Here is an 11,929-nt window from a genome sequence, read left to right as displayed (position 1 = left end):
TCGTGGATAAGAATGGGAAGATGGAAAAGCGTGGCCATGGAAGATAATGGAGAGCTGCTTTGATCTGGCGGTGAAAGCATCAAGTTAGAAACTGGGAGACGGTGAGTTCTAGTCCTGCCATAGGCATGAAAGCCAGCTGGGTGGCTTTGGGCCAATCCCCAGAAGATTGTGAGTTCTAGTCCTGCCATGGTTATGAAAGCCAGGTGGGTGGCTTTGGACCAATCCCCAGGAAATTGTGAGTTCTAGTCCTGCCATAGGCATGAAAGCCAGCTGGGTGGCTTTGGACCAATCCCCAGGAGATTGTGAGTTCTAGTTCTGCCTTAGATATAAAAGCCAGGTGGGTGGCTGTGGGGCAATCATCAGGAGACTGTGAGTTCTAGTTCTGCCTTAGATATAAAAGCCAGGTGGGTGGCTTTGGGACAATCACCAGGAGACTGGGAGTTCTAGTTCTGCCTTAGATATAAAAGCCAGGTGGGTGGCTGTGTGGCAATCATCAGGAGACTGGGAGTTCTAGTTCTTCTTTAGGCATGAAAGCCAGCTGGATGGCTTTGGACCAATCACCAGGAGACTGGGAGTTCTAGTTCTGCCTTAGATATAAAAGCCAGGTGGGTGGCTTTGGGGCAATCATCAGGAGATTGTGAGTTTTAGTTCTGCTTTAGGCATCAAAACCAGCTGGGTGACTTTGGGCCAATCACCAGGAGACTGGGAGTTCTAGTTTAGGCATGAAAGCCAGCTGGGTGACTTTGAACCAGCAACATTCTTTCAGCCCTGGGAAGGAAGCAATGGCAAGCCCCTTCTGAAAAACCTGGCTGAGAAAATTGCAGTGGTTTGTCTGGGCAGCCTCTGACAATTAGACACGATTGAACAGGAGAAAAAGAAAAAAAAATGAAGACGGTATAATAGTCTGGCAAGGAAATAGCATTAATTTCTCGAGGAGTTGAGCCTGACTCAATAATTTTACCTTTATTGTTTTAAACACAAAAGGTGGTTCCTGAGCATCCATAACATTGATTACGGGAGGAGGCTCCAGAACGCATTTTCCACCTCACCGTCAACTCCGAAAGTTAGCTAAGCGCCAAGCACGGTGGCATTTGGAAAGGCAACCAAAGGACCAAAATAAACCTAGCAATGGTAGCTTGATGTGCCTAAGGGTAGCTATTTTGATTTGACAAGGGTCAAGTTCCTAAGCCTTATTGCTGAAGAAAAACAGCATGGGTCTCTCATCCGCCGAGACTGTTCTGAAATACTCGTTTTAAATGTCATTGGCGTAAACCCCACTTTGCTTTCAGCTCTTCCTCTCCTGACAGTTCATTTCTCTCGCAAGGAAAGAATCTCCAGCTTCACAATTTTGCACAAGGGGTCTTCTGCTAGCCCTAGTCCCCAAAATAAAATTTAAAAAGACACCCGTTCCTATCTGCAACTCTTCAGTGAAAGCTCTCTCTCTCTCTCTCTCTCTCTCTCTCTCTCTCTCTCTCTCTCACACACACACACACACACACATGTCGTACATTCTCACTAATATTTCTCAACCGTGTCAACTTGAAGAGGGGTGGACTTCAACTCCCAGAATTCCCCAGCCAATCATGGCCGAAGGAGAATTGATGTTGATTTGAATCAGACCGGAATGTGTTGCCATCTTAATGCATGCTGGCTGGAGAATTCCAGGAATTGATGTCCATCCATCTTAAAGCTTGCTGGCTAGGGAATTCTGGGAATTGATGTCCATCCAACTTCGACTTCCAGAATTCCCCAGCCAGCAAGAGTTAAGTTGGATGGACTTCAGTTCCCAGAATTCCGTAGCCAGCAAGCTTTAAGATGGATGGACCTCAACTCCCAGAATTCCTCAACCAGCAAGGTTTAAGTCCATCTATCTTAAACCTTGCTGCCTGTGGAATTCTGGGAGTTGAAGTCCACCCCTCTTCAAGTTCCTGAGATGAGAAACACTGATGCTCTAGCTCAGTGGTTCTCAACCTGTGGGTCGGGACCCCATTTGGGGTCGAACGACCATTTCACGGGGGTTGCCAAACAACGCAGTCTGCCATTTTTTCCCCCTTTTCCTTAGCTGTGCTACTCCCTTTTATTCTATTGGCTTTTGAAAGCCAACAGAATAGACTCTCTCGAATAGAGTCTAATTCTATTGGCTTTCAAAAGCCAATAGCAATTGTCCAGGCTGTCTCTGCCCTGCTGAACCCGCCAAAAGTCTCATTCTGCAAACGGTGCTGCACCAGTTGAGTAGTCCTCAACTTACGACCGGTTGAGTAGTCCTCGACTTACGACCGGTTGGGGGTTGCGGCATTAAAAAGGTTGAGAACCATGCTCTAGCTACAAACTGGAAAATACTAATCAAAAACTCTTCCGCTTTTCTTTACAAACACCTTGAAAAATCCAGCAAGGCTTGGCCACAGACCAGGAGATGTTTTATTAGGATATTTTACCAATTAAGAGATGTACCTAACAAAACCCACAAGCCCAGTGTTCAAAAGGGTCAGAGGCAAGAGCTTCCCCATTTTTTTTATGGCACACTTACCTGAAGCCCCCCCCAAAGTTCCGGTTAATTGAGGCCCACTAACGAAAGGCTGGGGGAAAAAAAATTCCAGATAGAAACTTAACGTGCTTTAGTGCTTTACGAGCGCCCAAGGTGATTACACGCAATTACTGCCTGGGTAGGAAAGGAAAAAAGGACAGATGGAAACATCAATCTGTTACCTGTATTTTTTTGAATCCAACCTGGCGGCCCACTTGGGAGGGTGAACATGCCTGAAATTCTGAATTTCACATTCATCGGATGCTGCACCACAGAGGCTGGGGGGGGGGGGGATCAGAATCCATGAAGGAAGAGAGGTTCCAATTTTAACGAGGTGGTAATAATTTAAATTGTAAATTTCCTGGACCCCAGCCTTAATGTATTTTTTTTCCCCTGCCTTCTTGATCTCGCTTTGTAAAACACCAAGCATTTTGTTCTATAGTCTGGTGCAACGAATATGTGAGTGATTTAGTTCCTTCAGAACCACAGTGCTTCACTTAACAAGCGTAATGAAATGGGGAAAGGTAATGAAATGGGGCCAAATTCAACTTAACAATTGTCTCGCTTAGCAACGGAAATTTTGGGCTCAATGGTGGCTGAGGACCATCTGTACATTTTCTTGTCCTTTCAGTCCCACCCGGAGCAGAGCCAGGCCATTTGAGGGGCTGGGATGTCCCCCCTTTGTGGCTTGTGGGAAACGAATTTAAATTGCCTTCAGCTCCTGAGTTTCTTGTGGTTTTTTTTTTACACTTCAGACACTGAGATGAGAGGTGCAGGCCAGCTTTTTATCTCATGGATTTGGTTTTATTTAGAAAAACGTGGGAGTTGATCCCAAAAAAAGTGTGCATTTAAATGTCAAGTGGCTTTTGCTGTCATTGGTGCAGCTTCTAGAGACACAAACATAGTTGATTTATTGGATGGATGGATGGATGGATGGATAGATAATAGATGATAGATAAAGATGATAGAAGATAGATAATAGATAGATGATGATGATTGATAGATAATAGATAGATAGATGATAGATGATGATAGATGATAGAAAATAGATAGATAGATGATAGATGATGATAGATGATAGAAAATAGATAGATATAGATGATGGATAGATAGAAAGATAGATAAATAATAGATGATGATAGATAGATAGAAAATAGATAATAGATGATGATAGATAATAGATGATAGATAGAAAGATAATAGATGATGACAGAAAGATAGATAGATAATAGATAGATGATAGATGATGATAGATGATAGACAAAAAAAAATATATAGATAGATAGACAGATATAGATATAGATAGACAGACAGTATATAGTGAGATGGACAGTCTCAAAAGAAATAATAATAGTAATTATTATTATTTAAAAAAAAATAGGCTGCAATCTGATTTCCCTAAAGCCCAGAAAGGGGAGAAGTTAATCAAAATGGAATAAAATAAAATAAAATAAAATAAAATAAAATAAACACAACACCCCCATCGCCCACGCTTTCTGCACGAGCGCCGCCCGCCGGTCCCTCTATGTATACACCTCCGGGCCACGCCCCCTCCTCCACGAGCCAATCAGGAGGCAGGACGGGCGAGGCGTCTTGACTACCGCGGGGAGGCTCCGCCCCCGCTTCCTCCCGCCCGCCCTCGCGCCCCGCTTTCGCCGTGGCTGCAACGTCTGAACCGTTGCCGACCCGTGCATTGGCCTTCCGAAGCAGGTTCCCGGGCAGAGCCTGACCCGGGTTAGCCCGAGTCCGCCGCATCTAAGGATTTGCAAAGCCCGGTTTCTGCAATCCGGCGGCCCCCGGCTCGGCTCCGCCCGCAAGGGCCATGGCCGAAGTGCACGTCATTGGCCAGCTCGTGGGAGGCAGTGGATTCCCCAGCAGTTCCCTCTTTTGCAAATGGGGGATCCACACAGGTGGGTGCGGAGGCGGGGGGGGGTCTCTACGTGGGACAGGTGGGGAACATCCCGGTGAGTTGGGGGGGTTGGGGGGGTCCCGATGAGTTGGGGGGGTCCCCAGACCCCAGACCCGCCAAGAAAGGGAGGGCTGCTCAGTCGGTGGGGAAGGGAAACGCTGGCAGCAGGGCGGGGTCTGCGGGCATACTGGACTTGGATGGGAGACCACGAGGAAAGGCCATCCCCAAGAAACGAGCCAATTACTCTTGGCCTGCGATCAAGAGACCCGAAACTTGCTGAATTAAAACGGGGTTGGACTAGAAGACCTCCGGGGGTCCCCTCCAACTCTGTTATTCTGAAAGATTAAGATGGTCAGAAGCCAAAGCAAAGGATATAAAGTTGGCTTGTTGGGACACCTTGGTGCTCTCTTTAACAACTGCTGGGTGGATGCTTCTCTCAGGTGGAGCCTGGAAACTGCTGTCGGGTCTTCGGGAAGGGCAGACGCAGGTTGACCATCCCCAGTTAGGGGACGTGGCTTACTGGTGCCACCCCATCGATGTCCACTTTGCCACCAAAGGCTTGCAAGGTAAGGAAGAGGACGTGGGGGGGGAGAGTTTCTTTTTATATCTCTGGATGATTGTGGCTGAGAGCTGTAAACGACATCCTGGTATCCTGACTCCTTGAGAGCCAGTTTGGTCTGGTAATTACGGCACCAGACTAGAAAGTAGGACACCGTCAGAGTCTCATCACATCAGGCATGAAAGCCAGATGAGTGACTTTGGGCCAATCATCACCAGGAGACGGTGAGTTCTAGTCCCACCTTAAGCACGAAAGCCAACTGAGTGACTTTGGGCCAATCACCAGGAGACAGTGAGTTCTAGTCCCACCTTAGGCAGGAAAGCCATCCGGGTGACTTTGGGCCAGTCACCAGGAGACTGGAAGTTCTAGTCCCGCCTTAAGCAGGAAAACCGGCTGGGTGGACTTTGGGCCAGTCACCAGGAGACTGGGAGTTCTAGTCCCGCCTTAGGCAGGAAAGCCATCTGGATGACTTTGGGCCAGTCACCAGGAGACTGGGAGTTCTAGTCCCGCCTTAGGCAGGAAAGCCATCTGGATGACTTTAGACCAATCACCAGGAGACTGGGAATTCTAGTCCCATCTTAGGCAGGAAAGCCATCTGGATGACTTTGGGTCAATCACTAGGAGACTGGGAGTTGTAGTCCCATCTTAGGCAGGAAAGCCATCTGGATGACTTTGGACCAATCACTAGGAGACTGGGAGTTCTAGTCCCGCCTTAGGCAGGAAAGCCATCTGGATGACTTTGGGCCAGTCACCAGGAGACTGGGAGTTCTAGTCCTGCCTTAGGCAGGAAAGCCATCTGGATGACTTTGGGCCAGTCACCAGGAGACTGGGAGTTGTAGTCCCACCTTAGGCAGGAAAGCCATCTGGATGACTTTAGACCAATCACCAGGAGACTGGGAATTCTAGTCCCATTTTAGGTAGGAAAGCCATCTGGATGACTTTGGGCCAGTCATCAGGAGTCTGGGAGTTCTAGTCCCTCCTTAGACAGGAACACCATCTGGATGACTTTGGGCCAGTCACCAGGAGACTGGGAATTCTAGTCCCATCTTAGGCAGGAAAACCATCTGGATGACTTTGGGCCAGTCACCAGGAGACTGGGAGTTCTAGTCCCACCTTAAGCAGGAAAGCCGGCTGGGTGATCGTGAGCCAGTCCTTCCCTATCACTCCAGCCCACCTCACAGGGCTGTTATTGGGAGGAAACTAGGAGAAGGAAGTTGGGTGGGATATGTTTGCTGCCTTGAGTTATTTGTCAAAATGACCAAAGTGGGATACAAAGAAATAACTTTTCAAAATATCCCGATGACATCACGGAAGTATGGGATCCTTGGTGCTCTTTTTAACGACCAGTAGATGGCTTCAAAAAAAAAAAAAAAATCAAAATCCAAAAAGGGGTATAGATAGTTTTGCCTTTGCCCTTTGGAATTCAAAGGTAGACTGTACTGGCATGGAGAGGCTCCAGTTTTGCCTTCGCCCTTCCATTATTCCGTCATTAATTCCATAGCATCTGATCCTTGAAGGTGGCATCAGGCAGTTTGTAAATGCTTTTATTTATTAGGTGCTTAATCTGAAGCACAGCACGGGCAGAGAATAAAACAACCGATGCAATAAATATTGCGAGGGATTATAAATCAGGAGGGAAGCAGGTTCCAAATTAAGTTTCTCAGCTTGAACAGCAGCAAAGCCGTTTGTCTTTTGGGGAATTTTGAACCTGTGGCCAGCCCAGTGCAGGTAAAAAAAGACGGCCAGGCCTGTCACTGCATGTCTGGGCCCAAGATTGTCTTTTTCACCCCTCCCCTCTCTCCTTCCAATAGATGAATAAAAACTGCTCTCGCCGCCTTTCTTCCTTCCCAGCTGAACGGACAATGTGTAATTATTAAAATTGGCCTCTTCAGCTCCCTTTTTTGTTGGGGACGTCACGCTTGGGGAAGACGGTACCAGATCCGAGCCAGTGGATCCAAAACCAAAATTGGCCCTAATTATGAAAGAGGAACTGAACGGGGTGGACCCAAGGAAATTGGAGTGAGGGGACAGAAGGAGCTGAAGGATCGACTGTGGGTGCCGCTGTATGGATGGATGGTGGTTGCTATTGTTTTTGTTGTTGCCACTGTTTGCCTCAAAATTCTGCCTTATGGATGTGGTTAAACCATGTTTCTCAACCGTAGAAACTTTAAAATGTGTGGACTACAAGTCCCAGACTTTGCCAGTCAGCGTGGGAGCTTCTTTCCTTCCTTCCTTCCTTCCTTCCCTTCCTTCTGTTCTTTTTCCTTCCTTCCCTCCCTCCCTCATTTTTTTTCCTTCCTTCCTTCCCTCCCTCCCTCCCTGTTTTTTCCTTCCTTCCTTCCCTCCCTCCTTCTGTTCTTGTTTTCCTTCCTTCCCTCCCTCTATTCTTTTTTCCTTCCTTCCTTCCTTCCTTCCTTCCTTCCTTCCTTCCTTCCTTCCCTCCCTCCTTCTGTTCTTTTTTCTTCCTTCCTTTTCCTTCCTTCTTTCCTTCCTTCCTATCCTGTTCTTTTTCCTTCCCTCCCTCCCTCCTTCTGTCCTTCCTTCCTTTCCTCCCTCCCTCCTTCTGTTCTTTTTCCTTCCTTCCTTCCTTCCTTCCTTCCTTCCTTCCTTCCTTCCTTCCTTCCTTCCTTCCTTCCTTCCTGTGTCACCCATCTCGCTGATATTTCAATTGTTGGCAGCTTACAATATAATACAAGTTAAAACGAGCCATTAAAATCAGAATAAAAAGTTTAAAACTAAAAAACCAAGATGACAGGACAGCTTCTTTTTTTTTCTCCCCCCCCCCCCCGGCAGGTTGGCCCAAACTCTACGTCCAGGTGTGGCACCAGGATGCTTTTGGGCGCATCGACCTCTGCGCCTACGGCTTCTGCCACGTGCCCTCCAGCCCCGGCTTCCACGAGCTGCAGTGCGTCACCTGGCGCCCGCTGGGCTCTTGGCAGGAGCAGCTGTCCCAGTGTTTTGTGGGAGGGGGCCCCCAGCTCGTCAACAACGACTTGATCTACATGGGGGGCGACCGCTACCGCCTGCGGACCTGCGCCATGGGCACCGTGCACCTCCAGCTGGCCGTCCTGCTCCGTAACTTTGACCGCTATGGGGTGGAATGCTGAGCACCAGGGGCTGAGCCCCTCGGCTCGGAGGAGGATGGGTCCGTGAATTCCCAAACGTCAGGAATGGAGAAGACTTGGGGCAAAAGGGAGGCTGTCCTCCCCCACCTGCTCTGGGAAGGAAGATCCCCCCAGCTCTGCTTGGACTGCGAGAACCACAAGCCGTAATCTGAACTTTGATCTCCGTCTTTGCGACCCAAACTGGGATTCGTCTTGTTCGGCCCCAGACTTGTTTTCTCGCTTCTGATTTCTCTTCCTAGTGGCAGTTTGGTGCTTCTTTCGGTGGTGGTGCTTCTTTCAATCCTGTCTGGTTCAATTTTCTTGAGCAGAGTTTGCCCGGCTCCATCCAAGCAGAAAGCCTCCCTCAATCTGGCTCAATCTGGGCCCTTCTTCTCTGCAAGATGTTTGGGGTTCTGTTTTATCAAGGAAAAAAAACAACTATTATCTAATTCACTGGTTTTCTCAGTGTTTTTTTTTTTAAGACTGCTTCCAATGAAAATATCAGCGATAACTCCGTAAACAGTGATCCTGGGCCCAGTCTGGTGCTGCAGGAGAGAAGAGGGGCAGCAAATTTTGCTCCTTTGAGTTAGAGGGGGCTCGAAGGCATTCATGGGGTGGTCAAAAAAGCCAAGATGGTGCCCACGACTCTTGTCGTGGAGGCCCTGCCCAGTTTTAGATGCGGTGGTGGCTGCCATCTTGACTTTTTTGACCACCCCTGCAGAAATGTCTGGCCAACATAGTGCACTAATTGCGGTAGCTATTTGACACAGTGAGCTGCCATTTTGTTTTCCCATCATGCTCCGCTGCGAGATTGCCACAATCTGAGCAATGCAGGTAGTCCTCAACTTACCACCACAATAGAGCCCAACATTTTCGTTGCTAAGCGAGACAGTTAAGTGGTTTTTTTGCTGATTTTTTTTTGCCACAGTTGTTAAGTGAATCTTCGCAGTTGCTAAGTTAGTAACACGGTTAAGGGGATCCCGGGACGCTGCAACCGTCATAAGTACAAGTCAGTTGCCAAGTCGCTGAAGTTTGATTATGTGACTGCAAAGGTCGTAAGTGTGAAAAACGATCATATGTCACTTTTCAATGCCGTTGTAACTTTGAACAGTCCCTAAGTGTTGTAAGTCGAGGACTGTCTATACATGTCAATATTGAGCTTTTTACACAGCAGCTGGAGGACTATTTTTAAATGTTTTCCTCTGCGGAGCCCTTCTTTCAAACATTTCTTCATGTTAAGAGAGAGAATAATTGCAGCAAAGCCAGAGGCTTTAAAAGATACATCTAGGGAAAAAAAAATTATCTTATACTTTGCAATCTCTCCTGCCCTTTTAAGTCCCTTCCTGATCCACTGCGTGGAGGGAAAACACAATGAATATATCTATATATATTAAAGCCATATATATTTGCTCCAGCAGTATTTTTTCAAGCTTGGGAATTAAGGTCTGTGAACATCAATTCCCAGAATTCCACTAGCTGGCTGGGGAATTCTGGGAACGGCGGTCCATACCTCTTAAAAGGACAGTTTGTGTGTCCCGCACTGCGTTGTCACAAAGCTTGCCTTTTTGTTTTGGATCAATGTTTTAATCAGATTTAATACCCGAAATTTGGTCCTGGCTAAGAGAGGTGTAATTCTGGCCAAGGGCACCAGAGGGCACCAAAGCAGTAGTTTTGGCAAAAACAGATCAATAAATAAAGAGTTGCAGTTATAATTTCTTATGCAATGTCAGCTTACTGTGTTTGTGTTAAATCTGGTAACTCTCATTTATCCAAAACAAAAAAGACAAGCTTTGTTACAACACAGTGCCGAGTACACAAGGTAGCAATTTCTTTCCCCATTGATCAGTTCCATTTTTGTCAAAATTTCTAAGCTGCCTGACCTCAGAAGAACGCCAGCAGCTTCACCCAGACAAAAACCACAACATGATGCATAAAACAAAACACAATATCACATGAAAACACCAACCGGCGTAAGGAGGGAACCACAAAACACCACGTCCTCCGTCCCTCGCCACTAAAAAGAGACCGAGTCAACCGACAAGCCTGTAATTCCAAGCCAGAGGGGGGGGGGGAATAAGCAGGTTTGTAAAGATGGCTTAAAGCTGGATTAAACAGGAGCTTTGCGAATCTCTGGGGGAGGCTGTTGTGAAGGGCAGCCACGTGGGGCCTAGCCATCTCCCAAACCTGGTTTTGGGTTTTTGTTTCAATCCTGCTTTTATTATTTTTTTATAAACAGCCTGGCCCACCTCACAGGATTGTTGTGAGGAAAATAGGAAGGGGGGAGTAGCGCTGGATATGTTGGCCACCTTAAAGTCATAATATGAAAAAAAGGGATAAGAAGCTGAACTGCAATTTCTTTCTGCTTCCCAGCAATATTTCTCCATCTCGGCCACCTTTAAGATGTATGGACTTCAACTCCCACAATTCCCCAGCTGGCTGGGGAATTCTGGGAGTTGAAGTCCCTACATCTTAAAGTTGTCCAAGTTGAGAAACACTGCCGACCTGCCACAGTTGTAAACGTAAGGATTGGTGGTCTAGTTCCTTTTTTTTTTTTTTAACCACCCTGGTAACTCCAAACGAATGGTCACTAAATAGGGCAGTTGCTAAACGAGGACCCTCTGTGGTTGCCTGCCACTTGGCCATAAAAGCCTGCTTCCAGCTATTTCAGCCACTGTGTGGATATGGGAAATCATTCTTTTCCTACAGGTTATCTCACCTCCCTTTCATCTCCGCCGAGAAGCGTGCTTTTATATGTTTGGAGCGATGATTTGGCCTCCAGGAGCTTTCCTCTCCAGCTTGGCGTGTCTCTGTGGGAAACAGCAACACAACAATGCTGGGTGTGTTTGTGTGCCTTGATGCCTGAGGGCAGAAGGACCACGCTGACCTTCTCCCGTGGCGCTGAGGAGTTACGCAAGACCGGTCCAGGACTTTATTCAATCTCCCGCTGGGAAGGTTTGCAAAAAAGGGGCCGAACGATTGTAGAAAGGCGTGCTCCATCCTTAGTGCAGGTAATCCTCGATTGACGACCACAACTGACCCCAAAATTTATGTTGCTAAGCGAGACATTTGTTCAATGAGGTTTTGCCTCATTTTACGACCTTTCTTCCCATAGTTGTCAATCGAATCACTGCAGTTGTTAAGTTAGTTAACATGGTGATTAAGCGAATCTGGTTTATCCATTGACTTTGCTTGTCAGAAAGTTGCAAAAGGAGATCGCGTGACCCCAGGACACTGCAACCGTCATAAATGTGAGGACTGCCTGTATATCGGGTGGTGACGGTGGGGAATGTGGATTGTAGTCCAATCCACACCTTCAGTGGCTGAGTTAATATAACAGGCGAACATGACTTGAGAAAGGGACAGAGAAAAAATAATAGACTAGACTAGAATAATAATAGAGTAGAGTAGAGTAGAGTAGAATAGAATAGAATAGAATAGAATGGAATGGAATAGAATGGAATAGAATAGAATAGAATAGAATAGAATAGAATAGAATAGAATAGAATAGAATAGAAGAATGGAATGGAATGGAATGGAATGGAATGGAATGGAATAGAATGTCAGAGTTGGAAGGGACCTTGGAGGTCATTTAGTCCAACCCCGTGCTCAGGCAGGAAACCCTATCCCATTTCAGACAAATGGTTGTCCAACCTCTTTCCTTAGCTAGTTACCCTATAACAACGTCCTGAACCTGCAGCCCAAAATTGGATCTCGCCACGTGTAACATGGTTTGAATGCATTTGGGGGGTGTAACTCAACCCCCGAAGCCCCCTTTCCTCCCCCCAATGCAGCTGCTCCGAAATAGCTCAGCCTCGGCTACGGCTGGAATTGCC

The 11,929-nt window shown here is 47.0% G+C and overlaps 1 protein-coding gene across 1 annotated transcript; it reads left to right on the top strand.

Moving 5' to 3' along the window:
• The first annotated feature begins 4,134 nt into the window (after positions 1 to 4,134).
• B9D2 (B9 domain containing 2) lies at positions 4,135 to 8,549 on the top strand. Its single transcript, XM_039369214.1, has 3 exons — positions 4,135 to 4,434; positions 4,874 to 4,999; positions 7,786 to 8,549. The coding sequence occupies exons 1-3, from the start codon at positions 4,347 to 4,349 to the stop codon at positions 8,097 to 8,099; spliced, it is 528 nt and encodes a 175-aa protein (XP_039225148.1). The 5' UTR covers positions 4,135 to 4,346; the 3' UTR covers positions 8,100 to 8,549.
• Positions 8,550 to 11,929: the final 3,380 nt, after the last annotated feature.

The sequence above is a fragment of the Crotalus tigris genome, unplaced genomic scaffold (genome assembly GCF_016545835.1).
Source record: "Crotalus tigris isolate CLP2741 ecotype Arizona unplaced genomic scaffold, ASM1654583v1 scf7180000020990.9691751010:1144802, whole genome shotgun sequence".
NCBI classification, from domain to species: domain Eukaryota; kingdom Metazoa; phylum Chordata; class Lepidosauria; order Squamata; family Viperidae; genus Crotalus; species Crotalus tigris.
This window is presented reverse-complemented; position numbering and strand designations above follow the sequence as displayed.

Coding starts and splice junctions, on each gene's coding strand:
- B9D2 (XM_039369214.1), top strand. CDS start 4,347: ATGGCCGAAGTGCACGTCATTGGCCAGCTCGTGGGAGGCAGTGGATTC. Junction 4,435..4,873: donor CAAATGGGGGATCCACACAG/GTGGGTGCGGAG, acceptor TGCTTCTCTCAG/GTGGAGCCTGGAAACTGCTG. Junction 5,000..7,785: donor TGCCACCAAAGGCTTGCAAG/GTAAGGAAGAGG, acceptor CCCCCCCGGCAG/GTTGGCCCAAACTCTACGTC.